Genomic DNA, 20,753 nt, shown 5'->3' with positions numbered 1-20,753 from the left:
GAATAGAGAAACTCAAAAAACGATCCTAACTTGTGAGGAAAAGTGATCATTGCCTCTAATAAAGGATTCTGGATGTGATAGGCTGCCATCGTGAGTGTCTGAGGTGAAATCCCCCGTGATATGGTTTAACCTAAAAAGATGTAATGTAGGGACGAGGGGCTGACATAGAATTTTTTAATTTGCTGAAAGGGACTTGAAATCAAAAGGCAAGGTGCTGAAGGCCAAGATATTTTAAGGAGCGAGGAGAGATGAGCACTGGGCTGGAAGATGATGAATTTTAGAGAGAAGCATATAGCTCACGGAAAGAATAATCTTCCGTGCTGTGGTTTGTAAAGACAACCCCTGAGTTTTCCTCAGCGCGCTAAAGTAAACTGTCATTTCGTTTTAAAAAAATCTTCAGAATTACCCTCTGCCTACCCCACACATTGAAAAAAAAGGCAATTTAATCCAACCAGCTTTCGTGATTTAATCATTGCTCAGAGCTGAAGGTGGTTTCCCATTAAAGCCTCTCCGTCACTCTCCCTTTCTGACCTGTGAACGTCCTTATTAGCTGCCTTATTAAGATGATATCCTGTCTCTGAAGTAGGAAAAGAAGATTATCTCACCACCTGACAGGACATCATTGGAGTAATCTTTGCTTTAAAAAAAATTAAACCTGATTTTTTAAATAGATGTTTAAACATGTGGCACCTGTTACGTTTATATGCAAATGTGGACTTGCTAATAAAACATACGGGAGGCTGGGAGATAGCTGTCCCATTTGGGTAAACCCAGGACAACGACCTGGACAGGGATGGACGCAGCCGATTCAACAAGCCAGAAGGACCCTTATCTTCCCGACCTGGTTGTCAGTCTCATTGTGGACGGTTACGGAGAACACACGGTCCGCGTGGCCCACTCTGTGTATCGGTTCACTGCCTTCTTTCCAAAAGGGGTCTCCAGTGCCACGAGGTGACCTCCACTCAGCAAAACAGGTTCCCTGAGAGGACTGTTTCTGGTTTGGGAGGTCGGGTGGTCTCCGGTGGAAGCTGGAAATACCCACATCCCACTTACCTTCCACTGCTTGTGTTGTCCTGCCTGTTGGGAAATGCTGGGTCCTCTGAGCGGTCGTTGGTCGGAACGACCCACGGGGAGAACGAGATGCCTTTACCAATTTACCACCAGTCCTCACTGGCTTGTGGCAACCCCAGGCGGGTCCTAGAACAGCGCTCCTGGGATGTCAATGGCCGTTTTTGTTCTGTTTTGTTTGGTGTTATTTTAGAGTTAGATCACCAGACCTTTTTTCTCCTAGGAGCCACTTTCAGTTCACAGCTGGGCCTGTGTAGCATTTGCAACATGACCGCAGAGTCTCTATCAAGCACAGGGTTACACCGCTCTCCGCCTCATCGGCACGTGTGCTCCCTTTCGTGGCGTGGGATTTGTCTCGGAAGGTAGGAGGCATAGAAAAAGGTGAGTCTGGATTCTGTTCCTCCTCTGGACACGTTCTTCCTGCTCTTCCCTGGGAGGTCTTCGGAAGTGTTTGGAGCCAGGATGACACATCAAGACAGGACTGCTTCTTCGTGGTGTGCACGCTCCGTCCTCTGACCCATAGCGATTCTTAGGTTCTTCTCGGGAATACACGTGTCGGTTTTCATTTATAAAGCCTTGTGTGATTTCGGGTCCCACAACACTCCATGTTGCTTCTCTTCCTTGGCTTCTGGCCAAGTCAATCCGCTGAAATAAATAACCTGAGGATTTGGGCATTCGCCATGGACCTCCTGGCCAGTGAGAAAATGAACAAATCTGCCCGTCATATCCTTGTCACATCGGCAGGTATGTAAAGACCCAACACGGCGATAGTCGCTTGGCAGGCCATACACCTCTCATTAATAATCCTGAGGTGACACCATTTGGATTTTGTGACAGCAGGATCAGAGCTAGAATAACCAACTGATGCCAGGTACTCAAGGAGGAAGGCCGTTTTTTCATGAAGGCCTGGGGAGGTTTGTCCTCTGGGTAGGGATCTCATCTCCTTCCAGGGAAAAATAGTGGAAACACACGACTATGTTCCCTTATGCCTTGAAAACACATCTAAAAAGTCATCGTGGCCTTCTAAAAGAACGAGCAAAACCTCACTTTGTGAGGTGGGTAATGGGAAGCTGATCAGCACTGCAAGCAGGGAAAACGCGAATTGTTCTCTATGCTCCTAGTACTGCAGGCTAGGTTTCCACCCAAACGGCTGCCTTACCAACATGGCTCACAGAGTGAAGGCGAGGCTGGAAGGACCGTGTGCTGTTCTTTCCTGGAGGAGCACTGGTAGCATGGGGGGTGACACAACAAGCTGCTAACTCAAAGGTCCGCAGCTGGAAGCTGCCAGCCTCCCCCAAGGAGAAGGATGGGACTTTCTACCCCTGTAAAGAGTTGGTCTTGGGACTGCACAGGGGCAGTTCTACCCCTGGTCAATAGGAGGAGGAATCAACTCGATGGGAGGGAACTTTGGGAGTGAGCTGTAAGGTTGCTGCAGGTCCCTGGGTGGTGCAAACGATTAATGTCTTCGGCTGCTCATCAAAAGTCTGGAGGTTCGAATGCACCGACAAGGGCCTTAGGAGAAAGGCCTTGCAATCTACCACCATTGAGCCATTGGGGAAAAAGAAAAAAATTTAAAAACCTCGGGGAGATATTTCTACTCTGACATAGATGGAGGCCCCCCTTCGGTGGGTGTCCACTCAGCGGCAGTTGGTTTTTGCTTGTTAGGCGGGCATTTGCTATCAGTTCTCTTTTGCGCTCTGGTGCGTTGGCTTCTGCAGCTTAGGAGTTTCCCTTGCTCCTTCAGACAGCCTAGCCTTAGACACGTCGAGGTCTTCACCCAGAGAGACACAAGGAGACTGCCAATTGTCTCTGACTATGGAGACAAAAATATAATCTGTCACAGCTGCTCGTATACATGGAAGAAAGAAAGAAAGAAAGAAAGAAAGAAAGAAAGAAAGAAAGAAAGAAAGAAAGAAAGAAAGAGAGCTGGGAGAGGTTGCACAGGAATACCATAGATACCACGAGAACAGGAAGAAATACGTCCTTTATTAGAAGTGGCGTATGTACAAGGAAAGCTGTTTCCCCCAGCTTCGGGAGAGCCGTGAGAAAGAGCTGCTGCCGTCCAGGGCCACCGTGCTTACATTGGTCACACCATTGCAACATCGCTACGCATGATTAACACAGACAACGAGGACACAAAAACTGCATAAGTATCCGAGACACAGGTGCACATGTGGGCACTTCACATCTTTCCTAAAAACAAGTTGACACAAAAATACAATGTGCCAGTACAAAAAATATATAGATATAGGCGTATCAATACATAGCTTTACTTTTTTGTGTCTTATTTTTCTTTTCTGTGAATACAAGGTATGCTGAGCTTGGATCTCAAGCTTTGTTTCACATGAGGATTTGCAGGCACTTCAGCCACCCAGTGATGCTTTACAACGCATGACGTTCAAACCAGCAAATAAAAACCGATGCGCAACAGAGGTTCTTGTGACCCATCCTGTACATTAAAAATATCGACATGGAAGCAGTTTTCTGTCATCACCACGCTGGGGCACCAGCATGTTCTCTGTCGGATATGTTCTGCTGGCTGCTGACCTTTTGCAGGAGAAGCGTTCAGGAGCACGGCATCACCGGGCAGTGATACAGCCTGTGGGTATACTGAGCACATCTCACTTCTGACTTCAAAATACACAGAAAGCGGATCAGGTTTTAGAATTCCCAAACAACTGTCTGATTTATCTTTGTCCCACTCTGAGCCCTTCCTGTCAACCTGTCAGAACAGAAAGTAATTAAAATAATTATCGGGATGTACTGAAGTGCAAGCTCATTCTGGGAGAATTCTTTTCTTAGCTGCCACCTCCCACCTCAGGAAACACGCAGAGGCCCATAGGTGGGCCCGGCCCGGCCCTACCCCCTCACCATGGATCAGCCCCCTCTCCCACGTTCCCATCGCAGAGCGGTGGGGACTCATCAAATGTGTTAGGGACGTGACTGAACAGGGTATTTATAAACACAGACGGCAGTCATCACTGTTGAGTTTATTGATCATGTGGCGTTGTAAGGCAGTTCTAAAAGGAGACCCATGATAACCAGAAAGTGTGATATGGCTTAACATTTTTATTAGGACAAAGAACTTTCCTTTCCCAAGGAGGTGAGAAAGAAAAGGGGGGAAACCATACTGCTTTAAAGTATGGATAAATGGGTATGCCGTGAGGGACTATAACACTTCAACTTCTGGTGCCTGTCAGCCGTTCCTATCCACCAGAACTTGAGGTGTTGCCTCACATCTAAGAAAAAGTAAAGAGGGAAAGAGATCAATTCCACCATTAACTTCAAGCACATATTGTCTCCACAGATTTTAGGGGTTGGCCATAGCCAAGCTAGGGACATGCCATGAATTGGGCTGCGTGTCCTGATACCCCCGAGAGATGCAGAACAGAGGAATACGTTGAAAAGATGATTGTCAGATGGTGGGAAATCCTTCTAGGAAAGAGATACTTGAGATATAATGGCAAAGACATTAAGGCCTTCCACTTCTTTGCCCACACTCCTTAAAGGCACTGATACCAACAACAGAAATATTCCATAGTACCGTCAAGGTTTTTAAAAAACGCTCCAAAATACAAGTCTTCATAGGAAAATGTCCTTTATTGCATGACATGAAGTATCTGTTCTTCTCCTGCTCAGGAGTAAAAGGGTCGGCCCTTCTCAGGACTCTGCAGTCTGTTCAGCCTCGCCACCTGAGACGGGGAGGGGGGCACGTCTTGCCGGAAGGGCCCCTTGGGAGGGGTGTAGTTGGGGTCCTGGACTTTCTTATATGAGTCATAGTTGTTGGGCCCCTCCGGGGGCGGCTTCTTCTTCATCTGTTGCTCTTTCCGCCTCTGCTCCTGGCGCAGGAGCTCCTGGGTCTCCAGCATCACCCTGGCATTGAAGCCGTGCCCGCCCAGGTAGCCGTTCCTCGAGCCTTGGTAGCTGGAATACCTGGGGTTCTCCTTGGCACTCTGGAAGCCTTCGCCAGGTGAGTAGTTCTGTTCCCAGGAATCCTGAGAGACCGAACTGGCATTTTTCCTGCTTTGCCTAGAAAGTAAAGGGCACAGGTTACTATGAGGATGGAGGAAAGGCAGGAGGAGGAAGAGAGGGAGGAAGGGGCAAGGAGCACATCGATACGTCAATCAAGATCATGGTGCTCCAATCACAGGGCACACTCTGATCGGGGCCAGAGGATTCAGCAACGAAAAGACTCAACTGTGTTGAGCAAGCCTACAGTCTTGGACAAGGAAACAACAATGACCACAGAGAGGCGAGATCCCAACGGAACCATGGGTGGAGAGATGGGAGGGAGGCAGGGGACGCTGAGCAAAGGACCCGCGGGGTCGACTGGTGGTTGGGTGTCTCCAGATTTGGTGGGGGGGTTTTGTTTGTTTGGTTGGTTTAGTTTGGTTTTTAAGACTCGTGGCAAACCCAGGTGTGTCACAGGAGAACTGAGCTCCACAGGGTTTTCAGTGGCTGCTTGTTCACCTGTAGACCACAAGCCCTTTCTCCTAGGGCACCTCTGAGTGGACTTGAACCTCCAACCTTTGAGTTCGTAGTTAAGTGCTTAGCCATCTTTGCCACTCAAGGACTCAGGGCATAAGAAGGGCCTCATGCAGATAATATGCTGGAAGGAGAGGCCAAGAAAGCCTGTGAAGTCATGCTAATGCAACGATTCTCAAACTGTGGGTGATGACCGCTTTGGGGGTCGCACGACCCTTTCCCAGGGGTCACCTGATTCATAACAGTAGCAAAATTACAGTAATGAACGCAAATAATTTTATGGCTGGGGGGGGGGTCACCACCACATGAGGAACTGTATGAAAGGGTTGAGGCATTAGGAAGGTTGAGAACCACTGTGCTAAAGAGTCAAGATTGTATCAGTGGGAGGCCTCTGATAAGAAGTGAAGAAGCTTTTTAATCAAATTTCATTTAGAAAGATATTCTTTCTAAGCAATTAAAAATATATATACATATACATGCATACATATTTCCTTTACAAAACACCTACACAGCCTCCAAGCCTACCACCCATATGGCAGCTATTCAAAACGGGGTGCTCCTTCTGTGTCTGGGTAGGCCCTTGCCTGTTCTGCTTAGGGTAACAATATCTCCTGCAATTTAGACGCACTGGCAAGATGCTGTATAGGAGTATTAGAGATTTGGCAGCTCCTCCCGCAGCAATAATTGCCTGCTTTAGAACATTACAATTCAATTCTAAACAAGCAAAACAAATATTTTACACAGCTGCCACCATAATGCCAGAGATGCTAGCTAATACGAAGTACATGTAATGGATTACAATATGAGTTCAGTTATGAAAGATTTAAGTCTAGACTCCTCTATGATTAAAAATGCAACAGGCCGTCCAGCCCTTAAAGCACCTGCTTTAGAGTTGTATATGTCAGCAACTGACACTCATCAGCACTCAGGCTCAGCATGGCAGTCGGGCCTGCCCGTCTGCAGAGTCAGCACGCTGTGCCTGTACCGGGCACCTTCCCCAAAGGCCAGGAGAGCCCACGCCACTCACTGTCCCTCAGCCCAGGCTAAGGGAATGCACAGGCACCCCTACAGAATTGTCCAAATTCTGTCTCACTTCGGCACTAAAGTAGCACATCGTTTCCAGGAAACACTATTGTTCTCAAACATCTTTAATTTACTATCAACTCCCCAGGTGCTTTTATGAATTTACAAGAAGATCGGCTATGATGAAGGAAAACAACTGTGTGTCACAAAGGCAGACATGCCCTAATTTATTTTTTATTTTTTTGTTTTGGCGGCCTGGAAAATGGAACGGGGGGAGAGAGAATTGAGTAATAAAACAAAATATATTGCTCCATTTATCAATGAGAAAACCATTTGGCGACAGTATGTATGGCACTGCTTTTTGCCTCCATGCACAAGGATGTCTCTGAGGCCACTGGCTCTCCCACTTGCATTTGTGAGCATCCAGGAGTGCCTTCAATATGGCTGGCGATGAAATGTGCCCATTTCCCATATGGCCTGAAAGGTTGTGCGGAATCGTGTCAAGAAGGAAAACGAACTTAGTGTCCAGGATCATCTCTGGTGAGGATGCAGGTTCATTGAGCAGTCTGCATTCTTTCTGTCTATCCGGTTCTCTTTTCATGGGAGTCAGAAGCATTGGTACTATCAGCCCGGGCGAGAATCCTGAGATTTGATGAACTAGTTTATTTGCCTAAAGCACTGATTATCTATGCTTAAAAAGTCATAAATTAATCTACGAAGAGACATGAAGGATGGAAAGTGCCGGCATGAAACCAGGGATTTGACATTAATCATGAAACTTTAATTAAAACAACGAACTTGTTACTGATGTTACAGCCACTACAGTGAGATTCCTTTATGGGTTAGTTATCCATTTAAAGATAACCAGAAATGAGCTGCAGAAATGTGCCCCAATTTTCATTCCTGGCCTATTGAGACGCACCAGCCCCTTCCTTTGTAACTCCACGGAGCTTGAGGCGTGGCTCTGTGGAGGTTGTGTAATGCACATTGGACTCGGAGTCATCTCAGGAAGACGGAGCCTTCTATATTTAAACAGATTGGGAATTCATTAAAGGTTTGTTAGCGATGAAAATTAGAAGGTATGGGAGCAAGAAGAATGTCTTTAGCTAAGACTTTCTTCAAAGGCATCAGCAGAGAGAGACGGAAATACAGTGCCTGAGGGCTTTGAATGTATACCTAAATAAACACATGTGCATACACACACAAACATACACTGATGCATATGGATGCATAAATATGTATATAGAGGCCTACATATACAAACACAAGTGCTTACATACAAATACACATATACTGATAGATACTAGGGGGCTTCAAAAAGCTCATATAAAAATGGAATTAACCAATAATGGATTTTTTGCCACCAGGACTTTCCAAAGCCTTCTTGTACATATACCCATAACACATCTGTGCATCTTTGGTTGTAGAGAAGCATCAAAAGGCAGTGAGAGTTTGCTATGCTAGAAAGCTAGGCCCCATGGGAAGTGGGAGATTGGCTTTGGCATCAGTTAGATGTAAGTCTAAATCTTGGAGGTACCATCTGTCAGCTATGTGACCCTCAGGCGAATTATGCTTGCTGGGCCCAAGTAGCTTCATCTGTGAAATGGGCAGGAGACCTAACTTCACATCAGGTTGTGGAGAGAAATAAAGCGCATCACGGAAGTGCTCTGGAAACTGTCTGGCACACAGTTAATGGTCAATAACAGGTGCTGGAGGAGTCATTTGAAGGCCATGTTATTTTGCCTTCAGAGATTAGGCTCCTAGTTGTAGGCAGGGTCTCTGACCAAAGAAGAAAAGTAAATAATCGCATGTTGTCCTCCTCTAGCTGAAAGCATTGCACAGAGATTATACTCTAGCAGGGAGTATTGGGTGGAGATTACAGAGCACACACAAGCACCCAGGAAGAACTCAAGGAGACTCAATAAGTAAGGACCATCTTACAAATACTCAGGCAGAGGCTATAAGAATTCTGTAAACAAGGAAGTCCATGCTCTTTCTGCTATTCCACAGTCCCTCAACATAATATCCATTTCTTTTCATGGAATTTCTTTGTAGGCAACACATAGGTTTTTCTTGATCCAGGGAATTAGCTCTTGAAGCACATACCCTGGCTTGGTAATAACAGGCTTCGTGACCACAGCCACTTCCAATCTGGCCTGAAGGTGGTCATGAGGCAGGAGAGTTAAACAAAAGTGCCCAGTCCTTAAAGGAAGCCATTTAGTCACCAAGGGGTAGAGAACATGGTCGTGGCAGAGGTAACAAAGGGCAGGAAGACACAGAGAACAAGACAATCAGACCAGAGCAGGGGTCCTCAAACTATGGCCCACGGGCCACATGCGGCCCGCCGAGGACATTTATCCGGCCCACCAGGTGTTTTTGCCGCCACTGCCTGTTCTGCTTAGCGGCCGACTCATCCAGTGTGCATAGGAATTTGTTCATAGTTTTTTTTTTTTTTTTAACTATAATCGGCCCTCCAACAGTCTGAGGGATAGTGAACTGGCCCCCTGTTTAAAAAGTTTGAGGACCCCTGGACTAGAGCCACAAGACACAGCTTGGTAAAGGAGGCCCCAGAAGTAAAGCATTATTGAAGGAGAACAAAGCAGGAGCCATACACTACCTGATTTCAGAACCTACTATCCAGTCACAGGAGCTAAAACAGCCTGGTACTGGTGCAACAGACAAATAGACAGACACATGGACCAGTGGCACAGAATCAAGGATCTAGGAATAAATCTATCTACTATGGATTACGGTCTTCAACAAGGTGCCTAAAGGGGGGAAAGAGAGTCTCTTTCACAGCTGGGGCTGGCAGAAACTAACTATCTACCTGCACAAGGGTAATGCCTCAGACTTTGACTAAAAACTAACTCAAAATGGATCAAAAATCTAAAGATTAACCCCAAAACTATATTGATCATGTAAGAAGGATAACATAAGGATAATGCGAAGGGCGCTAATAGATGGCATAAGTAGAGCCTCAAACATTACTTGAAGGTGTACAAACAGCAGAAGATGAACTAGACCCTGAAAATAAAACAGACACATGAAAATACTCATCCAAAAGAATAAAAAAGAGAATCTAGGGACTGGGGTGGGGAATTGACCCCAACATATCTGACAAGGGTCTATGCTCTAAAATTTATAGAAAACTTTAATGCCTCCATAAAAAGATTAACATTCCAGTGTTTAAAATGAGCAAGATAGGAACAGACACTTCACCCAAGAAGACTTTCAGTCAGCCAGCAAACATATGAAGAACTGCTCGATAGCTTTAGCTACTAACTCACTGCCAAGAAGTCAGTCTTCACTCACTGTGACCCTAAAGAACAGACTAGAACTGCCCTTTGGCTTGGGTCTCTGTGGCTGTAAATATTTATGGGAGGAGAAAGCCTCATCTTTCTCCCTAGGAGTGACTGATGGGTTTGAACTGCTGACCTTGTTGTTAACAGCCCATTGCATAAGCCATTCCCTCACCGGGGTTCCTCGGAGACATGTCAATCAAAACTACAAAAGAAATCCCATTTCACTCTAACAATAACAGCACTACAAACAATAACACCAAAACCCCAGAAATTTACAAATGTTGGTGAGTTATGGGGAGATTGGAACTCTTATAGAATGCTGGTGGGAATGTAACATGTACAACCAAGATGAAAAATAGCATTTCCTTAAAGGGTTAGTAGATAATTTGAGGCCCAATCTAAGAACAATTTGTTCTTATGAAGAGAAGACAGAAGATACTGAAGTTCACATGAAGAGAAGACAGAAGATACTGGTGCTACAGACAACTGTGGTGAAGAAAGTGGTTCCCAGCTATCAAAAAGAATAATGTGAGTTTTAAAGAAAACAAGCAGCCATCTGAGTGAGGCACGCCAGCCCGTGTGATCCAAGGATTATAAATAATAAGATCCAAATCTGACAGAGGGATGGCATCAGAGTTTAAATTGTGAACACCTGGTTTGCAGAAGGCTATGGATGACAGTGAGAACCCAAAATCCATTTGCACGGGCCACACATGGTCTCAGCCTCCACTGCATCCCTTCTGACCCAAGGTCAAGGGATATGAATAGGCTAGCTCTCAGACAAAGAGCACTGTAAACTCAATTATGGCAGATGTTATTAGGTGAGAATGTTATACCCGATCATATTTCTCACTTTTGAGTCATTTTAACATTTTTAACATTTCCTGCTTTCTTTTCTATTGAGGTTTTTCTCTGGGTTATTTTGTTATTGTTGGTGTTTTGCAATGTCTTCCAGTATATGAAATGCAGAGTAGGCCAATCTATAGAGAAAGTAACTGGATTAAGGGCTTATTGGGGATATGGAAGGGAAGGTTGGAGGGAAATGAGGAGCTAATAATGAGTACACAGGAAGAAAATGGTCTAGAACGGATTATGGTGGTGACAGTACAACTCTTTTTGAAATGACAACATTGAAGTGTATGATAGGTGAATTAAATGTCAATGAAACAAAGGGGAAAAAAAGAGCTACACATAGAAATATCATTTGGTTCAACAATCTCACTCCTAGGTACATACTCAAAAGAAATAAGGGCTGTGACATGAATATGACAGGTCACTAGCTTAGGGATAAAAGGGGGTTGTCTCCCCCAAATGCCTGCCCTAGTGGAAATCGGCTGGCAGGGGCACAATAAAGGGATTGCAGGGAAATCAGGCACACTCATTATAGCCACCTAGGGGAAATCCAACCTGGGCCTACACACAATGCTAGGCACAGCCACATGATATCACCCAGGTGTGCTTAAACTCAGCCAATAAGGTCAGTTGATTCCCTCAACCACGCCTCCCTCCCGCCTGCGTGCCCACTGGACCGCATGATCACCCCCTTGAGATTTCCTGCTCTGGGATCCGCACACGCAGCTTCTGTGCTCCTGCCCCAGCACTGCTTCCACCTGTTTTTCCACGCTCCCCAGAAACGACCATTTTCAGTCCCAAGATGTCCCAGGGCCCCCACAACGTGGCCTTGTGTGCTTTACAGAAAGTGTGGATTTTTTGAGACTAATCCCTGAAACTTCCCTTTTCCGGGTAAGAGTCACTTGGATATATAAAAGTGCTTCCGCCGTGTGAATTCTTTTAGCACTGAGAAGCAAGAACCGAGGTATACCATCCCAGACACCTAACATGTTGACATACGCACACCCATGTGCATGCAGCAGGAGTCACAGTAGCAAAAAGATGAAAACCCCCCAAGTATGCAGAGCAGACAAAGGGATCGGCATTGTGTCCATGCACACGATGTCACGGGACATTTTCTGAACAAGCGATTGAATAGGAAACAAATTTGCTCTGTAAACATTCCCCTAAATCACCACAAAATACTTTAGAGCTAATTTGGGGAGGTGGGGGCGCGTTGATAAGGAGATCGTGTTGAGAAATAAAACTCTCCCAGCAAGGAAGTCAGAAAACAAAAGCAAGGGAGAGGTTAAAAATCCAAAGGCTTTTTTCTGACTGTACCTGTGGGTGGTTGCCACTGGGCTGGCTACAGCTCAGGGAGAGCCCACCCACAATGGAATAAAACATTGTCCAGTCTTACGCCATCTTCATGATTTACGTAACAATAGGCAATATGTAACAAACGTTAACCCATCTCATTCAGGATCTCCCTCTTATTTCTACTGGATTTAGAAGCTGCCTCTGGGATACTAAGTTTAAAACAAAACAAACAGCCCCTAATTTAGCAATGAACTAGGAAAACATACAGTCTGATTGAAAATGGAGTCTGGGCCACTCAGCCCCTTTCCTCCTGAACTAGGGTTACCACCTGGCTAGTGTTTCTTATTTGGCATCTCACAATGTAACCTGAATTCCGGCTATAGAGTTCCTTAATTACAGTTAGCATTTACAAACCACACTGGCTCATATACACCCCTCTAATTCAAACCACCTTATCTAATGCGGCTGATACAAAGTCTTGACCATTTGTTTTATGTTTGACTTTGTCACTGAAAGTTTTGTGTGTGCCAAAATCTTTCGGGTCTCAAATACCAAACCAACTTGTTTAGATAAAATTCTGCTAATTATCAACATCCGAGAAGCAAAGGTCAGGTGCCTTTGAAGAATGTCACATGTCAGAAACTGGACTTGGTGCAATGTCATGTAAGTTATTACAGCCCCTGCCGGCTTCCTGCTTGGTTTCTTTACTGTGGTTCAGATTCCGAAACCCAGTGTGTGGCTGCGTGGCCTTACTTTGCAAGACAATAGCTGGGTGCCAGGTTCTGTGTTCAACATCTTCCTCCCGTGTCTAAATATCCCTATTGAGAAGTTATTCCCTGAGAAAGGAGACTAGATTGGAGAGGTTAGGCTTAACAACCCTTCTTACCTTGACATATCACTCTTCAATTTGGGGAGCTCTGCTGTTTACCCATCTGAGAATAGGGAGCTGCAGTTAACTCAGAGGGGCAGACTGAGTTGTTTAGGGACACACTCAACAACAGCAGTAGCAGCAGTACTACCAGCTAGCAGCTCTAGCAGAGCTCTTCTTCTTGTACGGATATTTCTAGATGGGCCTCCAGAAGGAAGAGGGAAAGAAGGAAGGGACCAGGAGAGGCGAGAAAGAAGGGGACTAGGAGTGAAGTTCAAAAGGCAGTGGACTCTCTCATTGGCTGTCAGAAGATCAAATCAGTTCGTCTGCGAAGGAAGACATTTAACCAGGGTGTTCTTAGTAGCGAGGATGGCTGGACTTCAAGTCTTCAGAAAAGACCAACCATCTTTGGTGAAGTAGAAAGTTGATCGATTGAGAGGAAGGAAATCCTCAGTGAGCAACACTGATGCAACAGCTGTGAAAACGGACTCAACTGCTCCAATAGCCTTGGAGACGGCACAGGACCAGGCAACACTTCCTTTCACTATGTTATGAGAAGAAGCCCCATGAGTATGAGCGGCCGCCATCGACACTAACAAGAGTGAAGCAGGGGTGAGGAATGCTACAGAAGGTTCAGCTTGGGAGGAATGAGCTTCCGAGCAATGTGACCAGGAGAAATTCAGGGAAACCCTCGCAGCTTATCGATCTCTTCCTTCTACCTGAGGATTGGGACCTTAGGGTCTCTCCTTTCTCCAAGCTGTCTGCCCTTCCGGGGCCTTTCCCATCATGGTCTCTGCTTCTACCTTTTCTCCGCCCTTTCCTTTCCCCAATGCGCTTCTCACAGTCTGGTTGATTCACTGTCATCGTCAATTCCAATTCTGGTGACGCTATAGGACAGGGCCGAACTGCCCCTGTGGGTTTCTGAGACTGTTGACCTTTATGCAAGTAGAAAGCCTCATCTTCCTCCTGTGGAGCAGCTGGTGGTTTTGAACTGCTGACCTTGTTAGCAGCCTGATGTGTAACCCACTATGCCACCAGGGTCCCTCTCTCTCATATTGTGTACACACTGTTCATTTTCTTTGTTTCTCATAAATACTATGCAGTGCCACTAAAACACATGCAATCAAGCCACATGCCAGTACAAATAAGCTTATGGCCCTGCACTGACAAGCTGATTCGTGGAGGTAGAGGCCCCTCCTGGGTGGCTGTATGGCCAGACCACACCAGGTGTGTCAATCTGCCTGTCCACATTATTTTATCATGCTTGCCTTTCCCACAGAATAAAAGCCAAAAAAGCTGGGAGAATGTGTTTGATATAGAAGAATCTTTACACGTAATCCTTAAGGTGCTTAGAATGTTGGATTCCTACAGTGGCCTTCTTCCAAGTTCTAAGGCCATTAGGGCATAGAGGGGAACTTCACACTAGTTAATTTCCCCAAACTTGGAAAAACAAAAGCCCTTGGTAGTCCTGGCCTTTATAAATGAGTAGTTTAGGGTATGGGCAGGTTTGGGTTTGTATTCAGAGAGGATTATTACTAGCTACGTGGCCTTGTGTGGAAGTGACTTAATTTCTCTGAGCAGGTTTCCTTGTGTGTAAAAGAAGAAGATCTCCAAGGGCCTGTTCTGGTTTCAACTTCAGTGACTCTGACAACCAACAGTTGCCATCACAGGACTCTGGCGTATGGCACTCCCATGTGTGGCAGAGTAGGCTGGTATGCCATAGGGTTTTCAGAGGCTGATTGCTCAGAATTAAATTGCCAGACTTTTCTTCAAGGTACCCTAGGTAGACTAGAAGCTCCAACCTTTTTGTTAGCAGTTGACCATATTAATGGTTTGCACTACTAAGAGGAAAGGCTAAATATGTTTTAGTGGGTAAACCTTCAGGAGAAAGATGAGGCTGTCTACTCCTATGAAGATCTGGAGCCTCAGAAACGCATAGGGTCAGTTCCACTCTGACCTACATGGTCACTTTGAATGATCCTGCCATGTAAAAGAAAACTCAATTTAGTAGGAGGTAGAGCAGTGGTTCTCAGCCTTCCTAATGCCATGACCTTGAATACATTCCTTATGTTGTGGTGACCCCCCCAACCATAAAATTATTTTCTTTGTTACTTTATCACTGTATTTTGCTACTATTATGAATCGAGAGACCCCTGTGAAAAGGTTGTTCGACTCTCAAGGGGGTCACGACCCACAGGTTGAGAACCACAGAGAGCGCTTTACAAAATGAAAACTATTGCTTGAATGAATGAAGTTCCTAAAATAGGTGGCACTCAACCTGTTAAGAGATGTCCATTCATGCCCACATCATCTTGACAGTGTCGATATGGTAAATCTCTGATAGTTACCCTATGGTGATGATTTAACATTTAAGAGATTCCAGGTCTTTAGAAACGGAGTCAAGATCAGTTTTCCCTAGATCAGTCTATGTAGCTAAGCAATTGCAAAAGAAACTAAATAAAATGTTTTGCTCAAACTCAAAACAATATGCTCCATGCCAACACAGCCTGTGGATTTTTCTGCCCAAAATGTTTTTGTCATCTGGAATAGTTTTGAAATAGAACAACAAATGCCCGTAGAAACTGCAACTGTAGGAGTGATTGTTTGGGAGAAGTTTGGAAAGCTAAACGCTTTAAAATTCCTTTCAAAAAAATAAACTATGTACAGGGGAAATACAAAGATGGAAAAATAAATATCCATTTGATGTATTAAGGCTCTAGGAGATTTCATGGCCGTTGGACCCTCAATTCCAACTCACAGCAACCCTATAGGACAGGGCAGAAATGCACCCGTGGCTTTCCGAGACTATAAATCTTGACCAAATTAGAAAGCTTCGTCTTTCTCCCGAGGAGTGGCTGGTTGTTTTGAACACTGATCTTGCAGTTAGCAGCCCAGTGAATAACCACAACACCACCAGGGCGCCTCGTGTCCTTTGCTAGAAAGAGGCCAACAGAAGAGGGTTCCCAACTTGAGAGCCTGATAGGTCAACTCTTCTTACTTGGTTTCCATCAATGACTCTCCCATGTTCTACATTCAACAGCAAGAGAGAAGCCTTGGTACCACTATAAGTAACATAATATGAATCCCCTGTAGTCGCATGGAGTCCTGGAGGTATCGTAGTTAAAAGTGCTTAGCTGATAACTGACAGGTGAGTGGTGTGACCCACCCCCTCAGCACCTTCACGCCATAAAGATGAAACAGCCTGCGTCGGTCGAGATTACAGCTCCTTCTACTCCTGTAAAGCTTTGCAGGCTCAGAGAGCCAGAGGGGTGTTTTACCCTGCCTACAGGGTCACTATGAGTCAGCATTGACTTGGTGGTCGTGGAAGTGATGCCACAGGAGGGCGACTGAAAATATTCTCTAACATTAAATGGCAATGATGTCTCTAAGGTGAACCAGAGACATATATAAACCATAGATGCAGGAACTGATTTGGGGCTAAGGACAGTTCATTCTTATGACATGGCCCTGCTTGAAGCGTGCCCTCATGAAGCGATCACTGAAGATAAGTGTGCTATAGCAAAGTGTGGAGAAGAAACTAGCTATCCCCTGTCCAGCTATCAAATAAGCACCCACCTAAGTAAGGCATCAATCAATTAAGTCCACATGGAAGAAGCACAGTAGCCTATGTGATCCTAGGGTTGTTAATAATGTCCAAATCTAAAGGAGGGAATGATATCAGAGCTTAAATTGTGAACACGTGGTTTGCAGAAGGTGACGGATGACAGTGGAAGCTCACAATCCATTTGCAAGGGCCACGCATGAATTGAGCCGCGAGCGAATCCCCTCTGAACATACTTGAGGGATGTGAGTAGCCCCGTTACCAGCCAGAGAGCATTGTAAAGTCAATTAGGGCAGACATCGTTGGGTTAAAATGTAATATCTGATCACAGATTGCCCTTTTGACCCATTTTAAAGCTGTTTCCGTTTTTAAAAATAAGTAAAGGGAAATGCATGTGGATTAACCCCCTGGTCAATCCCCTCTGACCATGGACCAGGGATGTGAATAGGCTTGCTACCATGCGGAATGCGTTGGGAAGTGGACTGTTGCAGATGCAGTCAAATTAAAATTTAGCACCCTATCATTTGATTTCCCTTAGGATCCATTTAAATTTGTTCTAGTTTTCAATATTTCCTACTTTCTTTTTCTTTTTTTTCTTTCAGATTTTTATCTGTTTTACTTTGCTATTCTTGTTAGTTTGGGGTTTTTTGGTTTTGTTTTTTTTAATGGTTTTCTGTATAAGAAATCCAAGATGGGTCACCCTATAAAGACAGTAAGGGCATTAATGCTTCCTTAGGGGTGTGGTAGGGGAGGTTGGGGGGGAAATGGAGAGTTAATTGTGATGAGCACAAGAATGAAGAAAATGCTCTAGAACTGATTGCGGTGCTGATTGTACAAACCTTCTGGATATGATTCAACTACTGAATTGTATGATATGTGAATTATATGGCAATAAAACTACTGGGGGGAGGAGGAAAGAGGATTTACAGCCCCGGGAACCCTCGTAGCAGTTCTGCTTTATCCTAGCAGATTGCTGTAAGCTGGAACAGACTTGATGGCAGTGAATTCGGCATATTTTTATAGGACAGCGGAGTTCAGTAGTGAATCCTCACTTTCCGTGACAGATTTGGAACCAACTCCTAGCCCCGGTGCCTCAGGTGGCTACCATGTGCTGGTCAGGAAGGCTCATGCATTGCTATGATACTGAACAGGTTTTGTGGTGCGCCCAGAGGAAGACAGAACAGGACTAAAGGCATGGCAATTGATTTCCAAAAGGCAGCCATTGAAAAGCCTCTGGTTACAACAGTACAATCCCCTTGTATCTGGGATGGAGTCAGAGGCTGCTGGGCCATGACTAACTATCATAACATACGGTGCAGAGCTCTGGATTTAACACAAGAGGAAACTCCACGCTGCGGCCGGTTCTGAGTTGGGCTGTTATCTGCACAGTCAGCAGTTTGAAACCACCAGCTGATCTGTGGGAGACAGACAAAACTCCCATCCGGGGTCACAGCGAGTCGGAATTCACTCAGCAACAGTTGAGTTTGCTTTTGATTTAAGGTTTTACAGAGGGGGGAGGGAGCGGGGGAAAAAAATGAGGAGCTGATGCTAGGGGCCTGAGTGGAGAGCAAATGTTCTGAGAATGATGAGGGCAACGAATGTACAGATGTGCTTGACACAACTGATGTATGCCTGGATTGTGAGGAGCTGTGTGAGCCCCCAATAAAATGATTTTAAAAAAAAAAGATTTTTACAGAGGATCATTTGTCCTAGTTAGTCCACGAGCAAAGGGCAATTAGAGCTATTTTCCCATTTTTCAAATAAGAAAAAAGTCTTACGTAGTCAGGATGGAACCAACACTAGATTCAGGTCTGACCCCTAAGCCCCCCCACATGGCTCATACCCCCCTTTGTGGTCAGGGTGAAGAAAATGTTGGCATCCCCTTCAGACACCTTTCCTTCTGGGTTTCCGGCCACAGAGCAATATGGCACCTCAAACCCCATGCAAGGATTCTCCGCCACCCACGGGCTGGTGCTGCTGCAGTTCCCCCGGCATGGTGGCCTGCTGGAGCAATTTTCGAAGGAGGGGTTTCCTGCTGGCTGGGAGGAGGGTGGTCCTACCGAGGCAGGGAGCTGTACTGGCGCTGGGCTTGCTGGAAGCTCTCTCGCTCCTCTTGTCGCTGCCTCTGCATTTGCACCTCCACGGACACCGAGTGCCGGCCGCTCTGCGTGTATGGTTTGGAGTTCGGCTAGAAGAGAAGAAGAAGGCTTAGAAAGGACTCATCTTACACAGCGTGCTGATTTCATTGGCAGTCTGAAGAACCGATTTAAAAACACCTCCCACGTCCTCCAAGAATGATGTTTTGTGTGCTTTCCTAAAAACCCAGTTTGGGGGTGTGTTTTTTGGGGCGGGGGGCCTGGTTCTTAAAGAGGAAGAGAATTGCTCTGCTAACCCTAAATACTCAGTCATCTAAAGTTTCCATTTTGGCTTTGGAATGTAATTTAAAACTCAAAAGGGCAATGTGTTTAATCTTCTTACGGCAGCTTGGCAATTACTGAAATTAACTACTGTGGTAGTCACATAACCTGGTGTGAATTTGAGGATTCAGAGTGTAGGGGTAGAGTCTAGCCTGTCAATCTGGAGATAGCCAATGAGACCTCTGTGTGGGCATGGCCTTCTCCTGAGAATTCTAGGAAATCCAGTATCCCTTCTTGGAGGCAGGAGACACTATCTCTCTCAGTTCCCTCTGTTAGAGACTCTACTGACAAGGCTGAACTCCCTGTGGGAGACATTGCAGCTGACAAGACACATGGAACTACCCTAGTGCCCTGAGCCAGACAAGCCACATGGACGCAACCAGACCTCTGAAGCCGGAGAAGCCACAGAGAGACCCCTGCCAGCGCTCAGATGCTTCCAACACCACTGGACCCAAAGACTTTCTAGCCACTGGCTTGTGATCATCCTGCATTTGGCTTCATTGCATGTGTTTTGTGAGTTGAAGAGGACTTTATAGATTGGAATCGGACATATGGACTAATATCAGACTTGTGACCTTGGACTGGACTGGGTTGGGATGTTTTCTTAATGTCCAATTGCTCTTGTATATAAACCTCTTCCTTATACACATATGTGTGTCCATGGATTTGTTTCTCTAGTCTACCCGGACTAACATAACTAGGAGCTTACATTCTTTGTAAAGATGGCAAATGGAAAGAGAGGGGCTCCACAGAAGCCCAGAGGAAGCTAGTACACAAAAAGGGAAAGGAAAGAAAAGCTACAGTGACTCACAAAAGTGGGAAAGCCCATGAATGTAGGCATATGCTTAAAAGTCAGCTACCCCCCACCCCCGGTAGTTGCACGAATGTAACTATTACGGTGCAAGCTATGCTCCTTTTAACTACAGAACGGCCATTGAATTTTGAACCAAGATGAATTTTGAACGGAGCACTCTTATCTATGTGCAGTGTTTTCCCAATCCAGGGTGAGAGCCAAGAGGGAAAAAGAAACACCAAAAGAATAAGCCTGGAAGCTAATAGCCACAGGAGCTAATTATGACCCAAACCAAAAGAATCCCAAGGAACCACTGCCAATGTTCTTAAAGAGGAAGAGAATTGCTCTGCTAACCCTAGTCCATTCTGACTCAGAGCCACCGACCAGGGTCCCGACTCACGGCCACTCTCGAAGACAAGGTGGAACTGTCCCACGTGGTCTCTCAGCTACAAACATCGTTATAGAAACAGACTGTCGCACAGTGCCACTAAAATTTCTGCCAGAGCGTGATTGGGTAATGGTACTTCACCTAGGTTAATCATAACCCTACGGCTGTGCAGTGGGCTACGTGCAGGGCTTCGAACTGCAAAGCCAGCAGCTCCACACCCCCAGCAGCTCCATGGAAGGAAGACGAGGCCTCCTGCTCCCTTCCAGAGGGATAGTCTTGGGAACCCGAGAAGGCAGTTCTACTCAGACATGTAAGGTGGGGTGAGTGGGAATGGCCTTGGCGACAATGAGCTTGGATGTTCTGGAAGGAGCTCCAGTGGCAGCAAGCGGGATGCATGAGATGTTCCATGGGAGAAGGAGGTGGCAGTTTGCTTCCATAAACATTACAGCCCTGCAAACCCTGAGGGGCCAGTTCTACTCTGGCTCAAATGGCCACTATAAGTCAGAATAAACTCAATAGTAATGGTAATCATCATGAGCCTCGCCCCCCCCCCCCCCCAATATTTTCAATCACTGTCGCTAAATACTAGAAGTCCCTGTGTGGGGAATACTTTAACCAGCACATCATCTGCTGCGGTGTCTCAGCCATACTGTGTCTTAGCCATCCGTAGAATTGGATGGAGGGACAGACAGACCA

General features: G+C 45.7%; 1 protein-coding gene across 1 annotated transcript in view; it reads right to left on the bottom strand.

The window, feature by feature from the left end:
- Nucleotides 1–3,033: 3,033 nt before the first annotated feature.
- Nucleotides 3,034–20,753, bottom strand: part of PARD3 (par-3 family cell polarity regulator) — a 631,094-nt gene continuing 613,374 nt past the window's right edge. The window contains exons 24-25 of the mRNA XM_045290158.1: nucleotides 18,520–18,647; nucleotides 3,034–5,097 (exon numbers count right to left, since the gene is read on the bottom strand). Of these exons, the coding sequence (XP_045146093.1) occupies nucleotides 4,704–5,097; nucleotides 18,520–18,647 (522 nt within the window). The 3' untranslated portion in view covers nucleotides 3,034–4,703. The remainder of the gene's footprint in view (nucleotides 5,098–18,519; nucleotides 18,648–20,753) is intronic.

This window comes from Echinops telfairi, unplaced genomic scaffold (assembly GCF_000313985.2).
Source record: "Echinops telfairi isolate 266 unplaced genomic scaffold, ASM31398v2 ScPeMD7_31;HRSCAF=116, whole genome shotgun sequence".
Lineage (NCBI taxonomy): Eukaryota > Metazoa > Chordata > Mammalia > Afrosoricida > Tenrecidae > Echinops > Echinops telfairi.
The sequence above is the reverse complement of the archived record's forward strand: the minus strand, read 5'-3'. Positions and strand labels throughout refer to the sequence as shown.